The sequence below is a fragment of the Neospora caninum genome, chromosome VI, assembly GCF_000208865.1.
Source record: "Neospora caninum Liverpool complete genome, chromosome VI".
Taxonomy (NCBI): Eukaryota; Apicomplexa; class Conoidasida; order Eucoccidiorida; family Sarcocystidae; genus Neospora; species Neospora caninum.
Window position 1 is genome coordinate 3076401 of NC_018392.1, and position 19158 is coordinate 3095558.

The 19158-nt window shown below is 55.8% G+C and overlaps 3 protein-coding genes across 3 annotated transcripts; 2 read left to right on the top strand and 1 right to left on the bottom strand.

Annotated features, from left to right (window-relative positions):
- Window positions 1-1124: 1124 nt before the first annotated feature.
- On the top strand, window positions 1125-4515 carry NCLIV_019110 (HSP90-like protein, related; the record flags this gene model as incomplete). Its single annotated transcript, XM_003882105.1, has 3 exons — window positions 1125-2123; window positions 2520-3405; window positions 3845-4515. 3 exons carry the CDS (start codon window positions 1125-1127, stop codon window positions 4513-4515), a joined length of 2556 nt encoding a protein of 851 aa, XP_003882154.1.
- A 2249-nt stretch (window positions 4516-6764) lies between these two features.
- NCLIV_019120 (conserved hypothetical protein) lies at window positions 6765-12660 on the bottom strand (the record flags this gene model as incomplete). The annotated part of the gene is made up of 10 exons (XM_003882106.1): window positions 6765-6801; window positions 7269-7320; window positions 7704-7740; window positions 8159-8272; window positions 8526-8595; window positions 9242-9303; window positions 9737-9802; window positions 10225-10325; window positions 10884-11075; window positions 11595-12660. 10 exons carry the CDS (start codon window positions 12658-12660, stop codon window positions 6765-6767), a joined length of 1797 nt encoding a protein of 598 aa, XP_003882155.1.
- Window positions 12661-15010: 2350 nt separating this feature from the next.
- Window positions 15011-18559, top strand: NCLIV_019130 (hypothetical protein; the record flags this gene model as incomplete). The annotated part of the gene is made up of 4 exons (XM_003882107.1): window positions 15011-15392; window positions 16026-17294; window positions 17696-17818; window positions 18225-18559. The coding sequence occupies 4 exons, from the start codon at window positions 15011-15013 to the stop codon at window positions 18557-18559; spliced, it is 2109 nt and encodes a 702-aa protein (XP_003882156.1).
- Window positions 18560-19158: the final 599 nt, after the last annotated feature.

Sequence of the window (19158 nt, forward strand, 5' to 3'; positions counted from 1 at the left end):
TCGGGAGACGAGTCGGCTCTTTTCAGATTTGCTAGACGCCGTCTCGTTTCTTTTCTGGTTGACGCGCACGTTGCATTGTCAGAGCGAAAATGAGGGCGCAAACACCGCAAAAGAGGCCAGGCCGGTTTTGCACTTCCCGCGATCTTTCGGGAGGACAGGGTGCTCTCTTTCCTCCGGCTCTTTCCCGGTAAAAGAGGAAGACAAAAGGAACCGAGAGAGAGGAAACCGTCCAGGATCTTTGTGTGAGACGACGCGCACGCCGTGACGGCACTCCGTCCACAGAGGTTTAGCCGTGTGCGACGTCGGCAAGCAGGGGACTTCCTCCTGGGAAGGAACGAGTGTTCGTTGTCCACTTCACGTCAACCACACTGGGGGAGGGGGGGAGCCGAGCCTCGGCTTCACTTCGATTCGCTGCGCAAGTCCACGCCGTGATTTCCCCTTTTTCGTGGAACGGCGCAAGAGGAACCCACGGGAGTTCCCGCCGTTGGAGATCGAGGGGCAGGGTGTCGGGTCCGGATCATGTCTACAGCGAAACAAGAATTTTTCTGGAGTTTCCAACGCAGATATACGCATTTATCCATGTGTCAACACAGATCTTTGGATGTGACAGGAAAGGCAGTTGGGTGTACGTACATCCGGGTGAATCGATGCAGGTGTGTGTTTTCGTCGAGAATCTGGGTTCGCCGTCGTCAGTTCTCGGGCTGTTTGCTCTGGCTGCCTCCTGTGCGTTCCGGTACATTCGCGTTTCTACTTCCGGCTGCAAGCGTGTGTGACGTGTGCATGCATCCCGTTGTTTAGCGCGCTGTTTGTCACTTTGGGTCTTTCCGTACACGCACACGGCTGTCTTGCGGAACTCCGTTCGTGCTGAGAGACCCGCGCTCGTCTCTCGATCCTTCCGCGCCTTGTCCGGAGAAGGTTGAACACTCGCGAGTTTCCCTCTCATCCACATGCTTTTTTTGTTTTTTTTTGTGCAGGCTTCTCGCGAGTGTGTTGCGCCCCGGAGCCAGCCGAACTGTTCCTGAGCTCGGCTCCACTCGTCGGTGTGCTCCACTCGGGAAGGTTGGCAGTTGCGTAGGTCTCTGAGACTCTCTTTTCTTTCTAAACCGCTTTTCCCTCTCTCCACCATGTCTCCTCTCGGCGTGCGCGCCCCGAAGGCGCTGGCCGTGGCGGCTTTCCTGGGCGTCGCGGTTGCGTGCGCCACTCTTTTCTCGTCTTCTCCGGCCTCGTTATCTGCCCCGTTTCTCCTGGAGACTGTGGCGACAGAGGCGGACGCATCCGAGCCTCTGACCGCGGACGAGGCCCCGCGCTCGCTGCCCGTGGAAGAGAGCGAGAAGGCTGCCGCGCCGCTGACTGCTGAAGAGCAGGAGGCAGTCCAGAAGAGCCAAGAGAGTCACCAGTACCAGACGGAGGTGTCCAGGTTGATGGACATCATCATCAACTCGCTGTACACGCAGCGCGAAGTGTTTCTTCGCGAGTTGATCTCGAACGCCGTCGACGCGCTGGAGAAAGTCCGGTTCACGGCGCTGAGTCGCCCGGAAGTGATGGAGCCGAAGAAGAACTTGGATATCCGCATCGAGTTCGACGCCGATGCCAAGACGCTGAGCATCATCGACACGGGTATCGGCATGACCAAGCAAGACTTGATCAACAACTTGGGAACGGTCGCCAAGTCCGGAACAAGCAACTTCCTCGAGGCCATGGCCCAGGGGAACGACGTGAACCTGATCGGCCAGTTTGGTGTGGGCTTCTACAGCGCGTTCCTGGTCGCCGACAGGGTTACCGTCATCTCGAAGAACATCGAGGACGACCAGCACATCTGGGAGAGCTCCGCAGACGCGAAATTCCACGTCGCCAAAGACCCTCGCGGCAACACCCTCGGGCGCGGAACCTGCGTGACATTGCATCTTAAGGAAGACGCCACGGAGTTCCTCAACGAGTGGAAGTTGAAGGATCTGACCACGCGCTTCAGCCAGTTCATGAGCTACCCAATCTACGTCCGAACCTCGCGAACCGTCACGGAAGAAGTCCCCGTCGAAGACGAAGAGACAGAGAAGACAGAAGACGCGAAAGAAAAAGACGACGTCGAAGTCACCGAGGAAGACAAAGACGAAAAGAAAGACAAGGTACACGACCAGACCCGCAGCGGGGAAACGGGAAGGGGTGGGGGTGGGGGGTTGAGGGTGGGGGGTGGGGGGTGGGGAAGAAGAAAGGAGAAGGAAAAAAAGGCGGTCATCTGGTGAAATGGTGCATAGATCCACCGCCACGAGCTGATCTCTCTTTGACATCGTTTTCTCTCCGCCCGGGGGGAAGTGTGTGTGTATCTCGAGGTGCCCTCCTCGCTGTTTCTGGTCGTCTGCCTTGAGGAGTAGGCGTGCATGCAGGTACATATGTATATATATATATATATATATATGTATATGATTTGGGGATTTCTTCTCGAGTGGATCTGCGCATTTTGCGGCGCGGGCAAGTCGCTCTGTGGAGCTCGTTGAGCCGGTGCATGCGCGCATTTTGTTCAGCCCAAGACGAAGAAGGTCGAGAAGAAGAAGGAGGAATGGGAGCAAGTGAACACGCAGAAGGCGATTTGGTTGCGTCCGAAGGAAGAGATCGAGGACAAGGAGTACAACGAGTTCTACAAGAGCGTGAGCAAGGACTGGTCCGACCCGCTGGCGCACATCCACTTCACAGCGGAAGGCGAGGTCGAGTTCAAGGCGCTGTTGTACATTCCCAAGAGGGCGCCGTCGGACATCTACAGCAACTACTTCGACAAACAGACGTCTGTGAAGGTGTACGTGCGGCGTGTGTTGGTGGCCGACCAGTTCGACGATCTTCTCCCAAAGTATCTGCACTTCATCAAGGGTGTCGTCGACAGCGACGACTTGCCTCTGAATGTGTCGCGCGAACAGCTTCAGCAACACAAGATTCTGAATGTGATCTCGAAGAAGCTGGTGCGGAAGACTCTGGACACGATGCGCAAGTTGTCCCTCGACTCGCTGAAGGAGCGGGAGGAGATGGAGAAGGCTCTGGCGGCGGAAGAAGACGAGGAGAAGAAGAAGGAACTGGAGAGGAAACTGAAGGAGAAGAGCTTGTACGAGAAGTTCTACGACGAGTTCTCTCGCAACCTCAAGCTCGGCTGCTACGAAGACGACACGAACCGAAACAAAATCTTGAAACTCCTGCGCTTCCACACCAGCAAAACGGGACCCGATGCAACCGTCACCCTCGAGAGCTACGTCTCCAAACTGCCCGAGAACCAACCCAACATCTACTACGCTGCAGGCGAGTCTGTCGAGCAACTGATGAAGGCGCCGGAAATGCAAATCTTCCTCAAGAAGGACATCGAAGTCCTCTTCCTCCTCGAGGCCATGGACGAACCCTGCATTCAGCGCGTCATGGACTTTGAAGGTAGGCAAAAGACGCTGGAAGAGCGACAGAGCCAACAAACCACAGGCCGCCCCAACTCTTCCACGAGGCCCGCGGGAACCACACACAAGCTGAACTCCCATTTCTCTCCTTTTTTCATCTATCTATATCTATATCTAAATATCTATCTATATCTAAATATCTGTATCTATTTATATCTATATCTATATCTAAATATCGATCTCTCTGTGTTTTTATATGCTTAGATGTATTTGTGTTTATTCTCCACATGTACGCGCAGGGCGGTTCGTGTCTTGCACCAGCGATTTGTTGGTGATTTTCCATCTCGTTCGCCGCGTTTTCTTTCGGCTTAAAGCCCGCGTTTTGCGTCTCTCGTCTCTCGCCCGGGGCTTGTGCCTCGTGTCCCTGGGTGGGCTGCATTGGAGAAATCGGGCGCTGTTTTTCTGCGTGCGTTCCGCAGGAAAGAAGTTTGTGTCGATTCAGAAGGGCGATGTGCAGCTGGACCAGACTGAGGAGGAGAAGAAGACGGAGAAGCGGTTGAAGAAGGCGTTTGAGCCTTTGTTGTCTTGGATGAAGAAGTTGCTTGGCGAGAAGGTGACCAAGGTGGAGGTGTCCAAGCGCCTCGTGGACGCGCCGTGCGCCGTGGTGGCTTCCGAGTGGGGCTACTCGGCCCAGATGGAGAAGATCATGAAGACGCAGACCTTTGCGGATCCTCGCCACGTGCGCATGATGGCGGGTCAGAAGGTGTTTGAGATCAACCCGCACCACCGCATGATTCAGTACCTTTTGACGCAAGTCACAAAGGACGGCGAGAATGTGAGCCCGAAGGTGACGCAGATGGCCCGGCTGCTCTTTGAAGTCGCGAAGCTCGCGTCAGGTTTCGAAGTCGAGGAGCCGAAGGACGTTGCAGCGAGTTTGTACAGGGCCGTCGCCGCGGACCTGAGCTTGCCCACAGACGAGTCGATGGTCTCCGAGTACGAACTGCCGCGTGAGGAAGAAGACGTGAAGGTGGGCGACGAGGAGAAGGACGAGACTAAGGACGAGGAAAAGGACGAGGAGAAGGACGAAGAGGGCGAAGCTGACGACGTCAAGGACTCCGAAGAACCAGTTGACAAGCACGACGAGTTGTAAAAACAGTGGGAGGGGCAGTTGGAAGAAAAACAGACAAACAAGCGGGCGGGGAAGAGCGCGCGGAAGGCGAGAGACGCCCAGGTTTTTCGTGGGGTGGCGAGGGACGGGCGTGCAGATGAAGATAAAAATGTAAAGGTCGGAGGATCGAAAACGGAAAATCAAGGACGGGTTCCGAGTCTCGGAAAACGCTTCTGACAGATCCACAGATATGTGAAAGAAAAAGGAACTCGGCTTCCGGGAGTGAGGACCGGTGTATGGGTCACGCGAGTTTTGGAAGGGGGAGCAGTTGCAGAGACACCGTTGGGTCCGGCGCGGAGGGGGTTGGACGGGGGTTGAGCAGCAGCGAAATGCACAGTGAGAAAAGGGAATCGCCACTCCCCGGAGATATCTGTCCACTGTATCTTTCTCTGTATATTTTTTTATTTCTACCTGTGCATGTGCATGACACACACGCTTCTCTATCTTTGTTCTTAGCCTGTAATAGTTTCTTCGAAAAAGGACACGACGAGCGCCACGCATTTTCCAGGTCGTTCTTTCTGCATAGAGCTGGAAAAGCGTAAGTGCCTTGTTGCTGAAAGGAGAGACTGAGACGCGAGCGCTACTGATAGAATCATGCTCTTTTCTCTCTTCTGTCTCTTCGCAACCGTGCACTGCGCCGGCTAGAGAGCACAGAAAGCGAGATCTGGAGAGAGGGAACCCGCACCTCCACCTACTTTTGTGTAGGCGTCGGACACGGCTTTTTCACGAGAGGTAATCGCGCATTTGCAATCCAAAATGTTACCTGAGTGGAGAGAGAGAAAACAGATCGAGCGTGGCTTGGAGCAGTTAAAACCCGAGCTTTCTACACGATGATAAACGCCTCTCGCCCGATTTGCGTCACGCGCATATCCGTCCCTGTACACGTTTTCTGCAAACGTATATGCCTTGCACTTCCGTGCTTACAGGAGGTCCAGGCATGCATATGCATGGATGCGTATATCAAAGCGCGGGCGCATAAACTCCGTGCGCAGCAATATATTGTGCAGAGCGACGGTTCGAGCCGTCCTCGCGTGTTCACAATCTTCGTGCGGTTCCCATCTTATTTTTCTCCCATTTGGCTCTCGAAACGCCTCGGTACTTCCACTGGCCTCGCACTGTCTCCTATCGGTTTTTTCTGGGCGTGGAAATCGCAAGCGACAGAATGCGTTCCTTTTCGTTTTAGACTTTGGAGGTTTCGCGACTTCGCGCTCGAAACACTAACGAAAGAGCCTCTCCGTCCTTTATGCGTATTAACGTTCTCTCGTGAATCTACTCCATTCAGCGAGAGACAAGTTTCCCAAAGAGTTTGCCTCGGCGTTTTCAAGTTTGCCTCGGCCTTTCATGTTTCCACGGATTGCCACGTGGAAAAACCCGGGGCCTGAACTGCTGAGCAAGCGGTAGATTCTACGGGCGGTAGGAATGCGTACGTACTACATCGTTCACCTTCAAAACTGGTGTCGTCAAAACCGCAACAAGACAGCGACATCCGTTCCTACGGCCGTGTTTCGTAGTTAGAGGATACGGCCGTAAGGTACGCGGGGGGGGGGACAAGAGCCCGGACACTCGTTTGGGATTTCTGATCTTCGGAACCCCTCAGCAGCGCCTCATTACTCTCCAGTTCCGTTGAAAATGTTTCCCCGATTTTAAAGGGTAGATAAATACACTGCCTATAGAAACTTCAGTGCCTACCCACGAAGGGGCGCCACCATCAGACCTCTGAAACGCCCACGCTCGTACACGGGCCAGAATGCTCGCAGACTCGCATCGTAAATATTAAACAACAGTCCATTCTACACCAACCCACGTTTCGTCCTGCCAGGAGAGTGGGATTTGCAGTGGGCGAAGGTTCGCATATCGTCCGGCGAAAAACGAAAACGGCGCCGAGATGCCTGTAAACCTTTACAAACAATGAACCTCTGTTACGCAGAGAACTGCTCGGGCGAGACGCTGTGAACGCGTAGAAAACGAGAGAGAGATGTCAGCAGTTTCAAGACACGCATCCACGCTGAGCAAAACGGCGTCGAAATTTCGCCCGGAGAAACCGTCCTTTGTTTATCGTCTTCCTTGTGTGGATTCCGCGCTGCGGCAGCCCCGATTTGAGTTTCTCTCGTCTACTGCGAACACCGCTGCGTCCAAGGCGCAGTTGATCCTGTTTATGATTGCAGGTATGTAAAGGTGCTCAAGGTCTACGCGTCAGGCCATCTCGTCCTCCCTTTCAAAGATACTTGCCTTTAGAAAGCTTCGAGGCGCGTGGCGAGTTTCTCGTGGCTGAAGGAACAGAATGCACACACGCGTTTTTAGACGTAATATTGTGCCGACAGTAAACTTCAGTTGCCGGTGGTTGTGTGGCCCGAACCGTTGCGAGACGCGGCCGCACACGCCTTAAACAGACGAAAAAAGGCAAATCAGATAGCGGCGGCACCAGGTGAGTTGTCGCGGTTTCTGCGGGCTGTCTAGACGCGAGCCCAGCCGGGAGACGCCCCTTGACGCCCGCGAGGTCGTCCAGCATTTTTCACAAACGTTCAGCCAGATTTCCCACCGGACCACTTCGCGGAGCGCCACGCGTCTGAATGCTGAGTCTCGTAGTGCGTCGGCCTGTCGTTGCCCCGGCGAAAAAAGACGACGGAAGGTCCAGGGTAGGCCTCCGACGAGACAGTCTCGTGGGCGTCGTCGTAACGCCTCTGGGGACGGTCCAACACAAGGCACGTTCCCCCCGAAAAAAGTGAAGAACTTACGGCAACCCGTGGCGAGCAAACAGCGCCTGCAGCTGTCTCACGCTGGCCTCGTCTGTGGTAGGAAAAAGACAACCTCAAGTCCGTGAAAACGCAAAACGAAGATAGAGAAAGAACCAGAGCAGCAGAAAAGGCGCTCCACATCCGCGCATACACATCCGCGAGCAATGTCAGGGGGGCTACTGGGACAGGGAGACGCGTAGAAGCGCGTTGTCGAAAAGCGTTAGATCCCCCCGCGCTGGTTTCCCAGGCGCCCGAGCTCCTCATAAAAACGCGAGGAACCTGTCTAGGTTGGAGACTCAGGGACGGACGCAGTCCCCCGACCCTGTCAAAAAGCGCGCTCGCATCTTCCCGTTTCCCCGACCGCGTCCTCGCATCCGCCGCCGCCAGACCGCAACGCTTCGCTCCAAGGCAAAAGCCCACTCGAGCGGAACTTACCCAACGTTGCCAGGGCGTCACCCAACCGCGCGGAGAGCTGCATGCACGAACCAGTGACGGCCAAACAACCACGCGCATACACTCCCGGACGCTCGTGTGCGTGTAAAAAATACCGATATTCATACGCTCATATGTATACATACACATATATGCATAGGTACATATATGTACATATGTATATATATGTCCATAAACATGTAAATATGTATGTATATATGTATGTTTATATGTAAATATGTATATATACATACATATATGTATATATGTATATATATGTATATTTGTATGTACATATGTATGTACATTTTATATATATATATATATATATACACGGAGATGTCGACGCCCGTGCATAACATGGCGTTTGCGCCTCCGTCTAGGAAAAAGGCTGTGCATGTCAAACAGCAGAAAACATCCAACTGACGCCGCAAGCTTTGGGAAATCACGAGACGTACCTCGCTGAGGAGCAGACTGGGAGGGAAGTCGAGGTCGGAGAAGTGTGAGGCGAGAGAGACTAGAGCCGCCAGCTCGCACTGGGGGAGAAGTTCAGTCACTCGTTCGCCGAGTGCCTAGAAAAAAGGCGCGACGCGCAACATTGGTGAGAGCAGCCCGTGTGAGGATCAACCCCCCTGGCTAGGTTTCCGTCCCTCCTTTTGTGCGGTTGGACGCACTCGAGAACGCATGCACGCTTCTTCATCATGCTGGGAACCGGGCTGTTCTCGCTATCAAGAAAATAAAATGTGAAACAGGGGATTCCCGCACACACACGCCGCGGCACGACATGGAGGCTGCGACGGGCGCCTTTCCGAAGTCACCTCTCACCCGAAGAAGTTCGTCGAACTGGACATCCAAGGCTGCCACAGCCTGGAGAAGACCGAGGATTTCTTCGGGCCTAGAAAGACACAAAGGACAGTGGAATCGGTGGAGAAGCACGCGGCATATCCTTCAGGAAGAAGACAAAGCAAGCGTGCAAAAACTTCTGATTCGAACGTGGGGTCGGCTTATACACAGGACAACAGACGACTGGGAGGGGAGTTTCGTGCTCGCGCGAAAAGAGCGCCTTCGTACCGTTTTTTTTTCGTTTCCGCCAAAAGGAGGACGTAGAGCTGCGCATGCAGTTTCTGCCTAGGTTGTGCTTGAGGCACAGCAACAGCCGAAGGCTTCGTTTCTCACGTGTGCCACGACTTTTTATTGCACACAGGAAATAGCAGCTTTCCCCCCCTTTACGTAGGGCTCCAGTGACTCTATATCACAAGGACATTTGCTCACAAAGAACCGCCTAGAAGTTTCGGCTTCGCACAGAAAGGTGTGAAGTGACGAGTCTCCGTAGAGCGTGCAGAGACGCTTCGTGGTGAATCACCCCGGCATTCCAGAGAAGCGGTCGGGTTCAAACACGCGACTGCGTTGTGATTTTTAACCGGAGCGCATGCCACCCTGAAACGCCTGGACATGTGGTTTTGAGTGAACCCTGGAAGCGGCGATTCGACAACCGAGTGTATACAGCTGCGGTGAGAGACAGGCACGGAAAGCCTCCCTACCGCATGTGAGGCACGCGCGGCAGCACGCAAGTCTGAAGCGTCTTGTCGACCAGCGATCCCGGCTGAACAGAAACGTTTTGCGGCAAGAGCAGGACAACAAAGATCGGTCAGAAGCACAATATACACCTGCATATATATATACACACACACACGTGTACGCTTAGCACACATGCATGCACATCTTCGCATAGGTTCGTATCAAGAAATACCTAAATTCGGCCATGTTCAGATAGCCAGTGTTTTACGTATACACATCCCCATGTAGCGCTGTCTATACTTGTGCCGATATATATATATATATATATATATATATATATATGGCTAGGTCTACGCAGGGGTGAGACAAAGGCCGCGAGACAGCCTGCAAGAGAAGAACGATTTCTGCGCAGCACAGGCGCAAGGCCCGAGCAGAAGATTCCCATCCTCCCTCCAGATTCTCCACTCACGGCCTCGTGTTTTGAAAGCAAGCGAGGCGAAACTTGTGACGGAGCCTACCGCGAAGCCGACGACAGCGAGAGCCTCGAAAAGAAGAACGATATGCCGATTATCGAAACTGGAGATCTAAATCAAAGAGCCACACACGCCGGAAGACAAAGGTTTTTCCACAAAGGCCAAAACCCCGCCACGCAGCGCAGACGGTTTCTGCGTGTACAGATGTGTGTCGGCGTGCCTATACATGCGTTAGGTTCATCCGTTCGCGGGCGGCATTCCTGCGCTGCCGTCCAAAATCGTTCGTTTCCCATCTCTTGGACCTCGGCTGCCTGGAAAAAACACGCAGGTTCCACTGCGGAGACGAAAAGCGCTCTATCGCCCTCCCTCTCTCTCCCTTCCCTCTCGCCTCGCGCCGTGCTCAAGCATCGCGCTGACTCGGGATGTGGAAGAAAGCGAGCGTTTTCTGCGGCAGAGTCCACACGCCTGGTCACGGTCACACCGCGCCAAACACAAGGAGCGCGAGACGCATCTCGTTGCCAGCAACGACTTACCCGTTCTTCCGCACGGCCAAGCGCCTCGTACATGAGACCCGCGACAGCCCAGTCGAGCGCGCTCTCTCTGTCTGTCTCTGCCTTTTGTGCGTCGTCCCGTTCTGATTCAGGCGGCGACGCAGAGGAGACAGAGAGAGGCGGCTGACGAGCGGCCGACGGCGTTTCCGGGGGACGGCATGCGGAACGGTCGTGCGAAATCCCGTCTTCTTGGAGAAGACTTCGCCGAGCCAAATGCATCGCGCAGGACCGAACGAGGAAAACCAAGTCTGCAGAAGAACCACCGCGGAAAAAACTTGAGATTACCAGACACCGCCCAAGCAAGAGACGAAACGCCAAGAGCCAGGCACGCACGCCGTCTGCCAAATCCACCGCCTTACACACATCTGCATCCACCTACAAATATACACGCAAATACACATATATGCATGCACTCGTGTGTGTACAGATTCACACGGATATGCAAACGTCTACCTAGACGGAGATCGAGAGAGACTCGGGTTCGCGAGGCGACAGAGCACAGAGCGGAAGGATAGCTTGACGAGCACTTGTCCCAGAAGACCGATCGACAGCTTCACACGTATTCGCAGCTGCCACGTCTCTCTCCCCCTTCCCAGAGTGCGTCGCTTTCCTCCTCGAGTCGGGTTTCTGCGAGTTCGGACCTTCCGCGCCGCCGATCTTCGTGTCGCCTGCAGCGCCCTGGAACGCCTCGACAACTGCCGCGGCCAGCGCGGAGGCAGAGAGGCCGAGCGATCCGGCCCCATGCCAGAGGCGCACGAGGCGGGGCGGAGACAGCTCCTGCATGTCTCCGGTTTGCTCGCCGCTCGCGTGGAGCGCCGCGGAGGCGATTCTTCCTGAAACGCGAAAAAAGGAACGGCAAGCGCGTCGAGGCCAGGGGCGGGTGAAAACCCAGTCTCACACACAGCCGGCGAACCGAGACTTAGAAAGCACGCGCTGCAGCAAAAGACTCTCGAGCAGGAAACGGAGCGACACAAAGGTAGGAAGCGAGGCACGCGGTGCCCGTGCCCAGAAAGATAAGGAGAGGGACGAGCGACAAGATAAGACGGAAGTCGAAGAGAGAAGAGGTCGGAGAGAGAACACAGTCGCAGGAAGAAGGTGTTTCCCGTGAAGGCAGGGAATGCGTTTTTCTGTTCGTCACGCCCCTGTCTGGGGTCACAGCGCGAAAGTTCGGCTCCACTCTATTCTGCCTGAATGCGTGGCGCGTGTCTTTTGGTCCAGGTGAGGGCGTTCTCTCTCCGTTCATCGCGTCTGGTTCTGGTCCGCTTCCGCACTCGGCGTGCATTTTCAACCTGTGCCTTCTCTCCGCGTCCTCGCCGTTGCTAGAAGAGCGAGCGGCGGCAAACCGAACTTACGCGCAGGATCTTGGATCCGTTCCGGAGCCTCCGTTTTGCGTTCTTCGCCTTCCCTTTCTCGCTCATTCTCCTGCCGCGGATGGCAGTCTGCGTCGGCGGGTGTCAGCAGCCTCTCTCTGGCGGCGATCACGAGGCGCGCATGCGAAGCGTGGAGAAGCTGAAACGCGTTCGACAGGCCGCAAATCTCCTCGGCCGAAAGCTCCGCAATGCGCGACACCAGCGTCGTCTCCACGTCCTCCAGAAAGTCGAAGGAGAAGCCTTGCTGGTCGAGCGTGAACGCGACGCGACGACGCGAAGAGGCGCGCTCCTGAATCTCCTGAATCGAAGAGCCGGACGACCGATAGACGCCCTCACGCGACGCCGGCGGCGCGTCACGAGATTCACCAACACTGTACGTGGATGAAGCATACGCAGAGCAACAGGAAGAGGACGAAGAGGACGAAGAGGAAGAGGAAGAAGAGGTTAACGGAGAGGTTGGCGCTGAGAGAGAGACGTGAGCTGTTTCTCTTCTTCCTCTTTTTGATCGCGCACAGTTGAGGAGGCAGGCCGGCCCGAAACGCGCCATCGCCTGGAGGAACGCGGCGATGTCTCTTACGGAAAACTGGGACAGATTGCCGTGCGCCTGGAAGATTAAATCCCCCCACAAGACCAGGGGAGAGGACGGGGGAAGGGAAGGAGAGTGGGAAGTCTGTGGGGAACTGCGGCGCCCGGGAGAGACGCCGTCCACAGTCGGGTGGGCTGCGTTGCGCGGAGGCGCGCGCGACGCAGAGGCAGACGGCAGGAGGAAAGAGGAAGAGAAAGAGATGTCGTCGGCGGCCTTGAGCAAGTCTGCAATCTCGCGAGTTCTCGAGAGCGAACGGCCCAGTGCGGGCGACACGGAAGCAAAACCCCGGAAGGAAGAGAAGAGAGCAGGCGAGACCGTGCGGGTTTTCCTGGTCGGAGATGCCCCGAGGAGACGCCGGCTGGAAGGTGACGACGCAACGCGAGACGCAGAGGGAAGACGCAGCGCGAGAGACGGAAAAGGAGAGAGGGAAGCAGGTGAGCTCCGAGACGTCCGAATGGTCATACGCCAAGAGGCGAGAGAAGAAGAGGAACAGCGAGAGGAAAGCGAAGATGCTTCGGTATGGCGAAAAGGACTGTTTCCAGTGGGAGAGGGAAGGACACAATCAGGCGTGAGACCCGAGGACTGAACCAAAGACACCATTTGAGGGACGGAGACGGACGGGAAGGACGGTGAAGCATGGAGAAGAGACGAGAAAGAGGGCGGAGAGCACGCAAGCGTGGGTTGTTTGTTTCTTCTCCATCGTTTCGTTCCGGAGACAGGGGGAGACACCCCAGCTGGGGATTCGGCGGCCTCCGGCCCTTGCGAAAAACGCGCGCTCCTGCAGAAGAGAAGCTTCTCTTTGCATGCTCTCCACCGCAATTTCGGCGCCATCGCGATTGGGCCTCGTCTCTCCGGGGGAACGCGAGGTGAGTGAAGACGCAGAAAGCCCGCAGATAGAAAGAGACAAGAAACCAGAAAGAAGCGGAAAGGGAAGAGAGAGAATGCAAGGAGAGCGAACGAAGGGGAGAAAGAGAAGAGAAAACAAAACGAGAAAAGGGACGAGAGCGAATGATGGAGAGAAAAAGAGAAGAGAACGCAGAAAGAGAAAAGGAAGAAGAGAGACGACGAGAGAGAGGAGAGATGAGGGAGAGAAGAGAGAGAGGAGTGAGAAGAGAGAGAGGGGAGAGAGGAGAGAGAGAAGAGAGAGAAGAGAGCGAGGGGAGAGAGGAGAGAGAGAAGAGAGAGAAGAGAGCGAGGGGAGAGAGGAGAGAGAGAAGAGAGGGGAGAGAGGAGAGAGAGAATCAGAAGAGAATGGAAGGTTGAGCGAGAGTGATGGAGAGAAAGAGAAGTGGAAGGGGGAAAGCGAGAGAGAGAATGAAGGGAGAAAGACAAGACGTGAGAGAGGAATGGAAACAGACAGACGGTTCCGAGCACGTGGAAAATCGCGGCATGCAGTGAGTTACACAGAGGACTTCCGCAGGGAGAGATGCGGAGAGGACCAAGAGCATTTAAAAGGAACTCCGGCGCTGCGTTTCGAAAACAAAAAGGCAGAGAAAGTGAGGGAGTCGAAGGCCACAGGAGACAAGTCGATAGATCTGGAGAGAGAGGGCGAGTCGAGCATCTTGGCCGATTCACCTGCGGCGGCAAAACGAAAAAGACGCGGCGACGGCGAGTTGAGAGAGCGAGGCGTGATGTCTCAAATAGAGAGAGAAGAAAGCATTTAAGAGGAAAAAAGAAAGAGAGAAGAAAGGCCATTTCCAGCGTTTCTCTCGGTTTGCCGGGAGACGCCGATTCAAACAGCCAGCATGCGGTGCGCGGACAGCGCGCAGGATCGAGAGGAAAAAGACGGAGGGAAGACATACACACTCGTTTTCCTCGAGGCCGATACATAGGCCGAAAGAAGAGCCGTGTTGTCAAAAAGACTGTTCTCTGTGGACCGCTCTCTGTGTTTTTCTGCAGTCTCCGTTAGGCCTGCTTCAGGCGCGGTCTCGAGGCTCTCGAGGTGGACGAAGAAGATACATGGCCCGGCTTGTCTCTCTTCCTCTGAAAAGGAGGCAGATGGAGACAGATGCCCCGCATGCAGAGGCTCTCCCTGGGAGGCGAGTCTGTTCTTCTCGAACGCTGTTTCCCTCTGCGAGAATATTTTTGTGCTTGAGAGAGAGGGAGGTGGATTTTTTAGTGTCTGGAGACAGGTAGAAACACACGACTTTATCTCCTTCGCCGCAGTGTCTTCTTACACACTCTTTGTCGGCGGCCATGCCTTCTTTCGTCAGATGCACGGGGGCTGGCTGCGTGTACGAGCCTTCTTGGTGGTTCAGTCCTTTTCTTGCACAGCATTTAAGTTTTTTCTCATCTTCAACGCTTCTTCTCGCCTTTTCCCCAGACCCAGGAGAAAGCCGGTTGCCCGTCTAAACGCTGCCGGTTCCTCGGGGCCCCGATCCTGGCGCCCCGTCAGGTCACCACACAAACAGAGGAAGCGAGAAAAAGTGAAGAGAGAGAAGAACAGAGAAGAGAGGGAAGAACAGAGAAGAGAGGGAAGAAGAGAGAAGAGGGGAGAAGAAGAGAGAAGAGGAGAGAAGAGGAGAGAAGGGAGAGGGAGAGAGGCACGAGGGTGAGGAGGAAAGAGGGTGAGGAGGGAAGAGGCGGAAGAGAAAAGAAAGAGAAAAGACAGCAAAGAAGAGGAAAGAGAGGATTCAAGAGAGAGAAGAGGTGGGAGAGGGGAGATAGAGGAGAGAAAGGATCGAGAGACAAAGGAGACGATAGGAACAAACGAGCCGATAGAAACAAAATCATCGGTGAAAGGACTCGGAGACCGGTCATTTCCTTTGGGTCACCGGTGGGCTTCAAAGGCTTCCTCGCTTCCTGGTCAAGAATGGAGAGACACACAGAGGGACGCGGCCGGACGGAGACAGACAGAGTGTCTCGCCTTCGGTTTTGCGTCAGACGTTCCGCGATTCCGGCCTTTCTCTTTTTGCTCGAGGCCAGTGTCTTGTGCACGTGGCGAAGCCAACATGCGTGCGGCCTCGCAGCGCCTTGGGGAGCAGAGTCGAGGCGTGGCTGGTCTCTGGCCAAGACGGAAGCCCTGCCGAATCGGTCTCGTCTTTCCTCGCTCCCCTGGGAAGCTTCTCCCTCTCTCCTGGCTTCCCGTTCTCTCTCACCGTCTTTCGCCTTCGGCCCCTCTCCTTCGTCGGGCGCCTTCTCTCCCCCTCGGCTTTTCCTCTCTTCCAGTCTGGAGGCGATACAACCCGACGCGGGTCAGCGCGGCAGGGTCGAAAACCACATCGAATGTCATGAGACTGTCCGACTGCGGTGTACAGACACCTGGGGAAGGCCAAAGTGGAAGGAGCCCAGCGGACCGGAGTCTCCCTGTGCTTTTCTTCGTTCCCAGACACTGCATTTCCCCCGCGACTCTGACTGGAGCCTTCCTTCCCTCTGCGCATCTTCTGCGTCTTGTTTTTTTTCGTCTTTCGGTTCGTCCTCTTCCGTTTGGCAACCAGATGCGGGCCGGCCTCTCTGGGGTAACTCTCCTCAGCAGCGGCTGCGTCTCAGCCTTTGCTCGGAGTCTCTGGCCAGCTGTTCGCGCTCACGCACCGATTTCGCTTCCGCGCCTCTCTCCTGCAGAGCCGCGCCGACGACCTTCGCTTTTGCCCTCCATCGCTCAGGGACGCCACGTCCTCGATCGAGACACAAATTTACACCTTCTGCGCGTTCAATCGCCAGCCCGCAGTCTCCTGCCGTGTCTCCTCTGTCCGCTTCGCTACTCAGCTCACAGGCTACTTTTTTCGTTTCCTCTCCTCTCTTCTCCACGTCCTCTTCCCTGTCTTCCTCCTCGTCTATCTCTTCCTCTTCTACTTCTTCGTCCCCGTCTTGCGCTCGAACTCCTCCAGAACGCCGTCTGAACATTGGCGAACGTCGACGACAAGATCGTCTGTTGAACTGGTTCAAGCAGTATCCGTATGCGCCTGGGCCTCCCGCGCCGCCGAAGCAGAAGAGCACGACGAAAATCGACATTGATCCTGCGAAAATTTCTCCGGCACATCTGCCACTGCCGTCCAGGCGCCTGCCGTCTTCGCTTCGGTGGAAGGCTCTGTCGGAAACGCTCGCGCCTTCGTCTGTGACGGCAGCTTCTGCGGACGCCGCCGTGAGTGCGGCCCACGAGGCTGTGCGTACACTCCAGGCCGGGGGTATGCCTCGACGAAGGAAAGGGAAAAACCGGAAAATGAAAAAGATTGCGCTCGCTCGTGCAGCCGTCGCAGCCGCCGTCGCAGCGCACAAGGCCCCTGGCCTCGCCGCGTTGAAGGCCGCTGCGGAATCTGCAGAGCAACTTGTCTCCGCGGGGGAACGAGGGACAGGAGAGGACCTGCATGCGCGCGGGGGAGTGTCGCGCGCTTCCGAGACGACGGATAGCGCTTCGGGCTCCCGAGATTTGGAGTCAAACGCGTCGGGGACATGTCCTCGGACCGACGAGGGCGATCGCGAGAAACAGGCAGACTCAGCAGCCTCAGGACAGCCGGCGTCGCTACTCTCGGTTCTCTATCCGTCGCGTGACGCCGCGTACCCTCCGGACCTCGCGCTGTTCCTGGTGAAACAGTTGAGCACTGCAAAGTTCACCGAAACCGTCGAACTGCATGTACAGCTGAATCTGGGGACGGGAACTCGAGGCAAGGCGCGGAAAGGCGGAGGCTCGAGCGTCGCAGGGCGCGTCAGGGGGTTCGTCACGCTCCCTCACGGCCAGCTGGGGCAGTTGTCCTCGACCTCAAAGGAGCAAAACGGGCTAGGAACCGCGGGGGAAAACACAGACGCAGACGCAGAGATGAAAGACACGGAGGGAGAGAGGGAGGAACAGACGGAGGAAGGGACGGAGGAAGAGACGGAGGAACAGACAGGGGAAAAGGATAGCGACACCGGGCCGCTGGGCGAGGGAGAAGGACCGGAGGAACGGAAGCAAACCAGCCGAGAGGAGTCTGCAGAGACAGCGATGGCGACGGATGGGGCCGGAGCAGCCGCGAAGAACGGGGCTCTTCTGGGAGGCGTGGTGAACGAAAAGCCTGAATCGGGGATTGTGCGAGGCAACAAACGAGGAGGCATTTGGAGGAGAAAGCGTGTCATTGCTGCGTTCGTGGACAAAAAGGATGAAGCGGCTGCGCTGGAAGCGGGTGAGAAGTCTCAGTCACAGAAGAGGCAACATGCAACAGCTGCAGCGATGCGTCCAGGCGCCGTCGGGTTCTGCATGGCGGAGACGTGCAGGTTCGAGGAGTGCCCTTGCGTAAGGTGTTTTTCCGAACTCGGTGCGAACGCTGATTGAGGCGTCGGACGCAGATGCGCGTTCGTCTTTTCAGAGAGAGACATGTGTCGTGCTCAATCTACCGGCGGAGGTGTCCGCGGCATCTTCCCCGGCTCGACGTCTGCTCGATTCTCTCTCCACCTTTATCGACGTGTTTTTTTGCTGACTCCCGTTTCCACTGTGCTGTGCATGCGTTTGGGCCTGCGCAGGTGTATGGACACGTCGATAGACAGTGTTGGGTTGATTCCGCTGGGTTTTCCTTGTTTCATGCAGGCGCCGATGTTGTGGGTGCGGAGAGAATTCTGGAGGAAATACGAACAGACAAAATCTCTTTTGAGATCCTCATTTCGACTCCCGACATGGTAGCCCGCCTTACGCGGTATGGCAAGATCCTCGGTAGGTCCAAGTGTACAGAGACCCTGCGAGGCGGCGTGCGTGCGCCGCCTCTCAAAGAAAGAAAGTTTTGCGTGTTCGGTGGCGTGTTTTCCTCGAGAGACCCATGCCCGGGAGAGAGGCTCGTGCGAGAAGGTCAGGGGAGTCCTGCAGGTAGAGCGTCTTGGAGCAACCTAAAGGCGCGAGGAGCGGGTGTTTTTGGGTGTCCCGTGTGTGAGGGGGCTTTGAAGCCCCGCGTCCAGACCACTGGGCAGCTGAGGCCGCCAGGATGACGCTGTGTGTTTCAGCATTCGTTACGGAAAGAGACGGTAGTCGACTCAGACTGGAAGCTGGTGTTTCACGACGCGATGCGTCTCCAAGCCGGCAATGTCGCCCACCCGGTGTTGCGACTTGGATGTGTGTTGCGCAGGCCCGAAAGATCTCATGCCTCAGGCGGCGTGGGGAACCTTAACCGCCGATTTCGCAGAGGCCATTCGTCTCTACAGACAAACAACGATACCGTATAAAGCGGACCGGTTCAATATTGTCCACATGCCCATTGGCTGGGTGTCGATGAGTAAAGAGGAACTCCGAGAAAATCTCGACGCAGCCATCGCTTCCATCAATTCCCGGCGGCCACCCACAGCGGGAAACAAGTTCCTGAACAAAGTCCATATAAGTTCGACGATGGGACCGGGCATTGTCATCGACATGCGCCACGTGAAACTTTCTGCAGCTTCCGGACGCGGCCAGAGAGGCCGCTGAAACACACGAGACATAGACACTGCGAGCTAGAGCGTCAGATCTCGGGGGCGGTGAGAAACGGGTGTTTCTAGGTCCGCACTTCTGATACACGCGTTTTCATCAGTCGGGCTCCGCCCTTCATGTCTCGTCTCGCCCGCGGGTTTCCCCATCCTTGGTGTCTTGTGGAGGCATATCCCTAGACACCAGCACTCAGTGACGTCGCGCGAGAACAGGAACGGCATGTCGCGGCTGAGATTTGCTTTTTCTTCACGTGTGAGAAATACCGGCTACGAACACGCGCAGGCGAAAGACCGCTCCCCGAAACTTTCGCTAGGCGACTCATGTTTTCGCGCGAGCAATCACAAGTTTGGTTTTTTTTTCCAGGCAGTGGCCCAGGTTCGTGTGTGTCGATGTGCGAACACGCCTCAGCGAGGGCAAGTGAATAAGTGACGAGCTTCGAGTGCAGTTTTCGATTTTGCACACCGTAGTCCGGTTTCCGGTCTCCCGGCAGGGAGACCCTGGATGCTGGCCCGAAGCCGTATCGGGGGAATTCTGTTTGCAGGCATCGAAGAAGCCTTGGACTGAAAGAGGGCAAACCGTGCCGTGTTGTTTGAAATTGG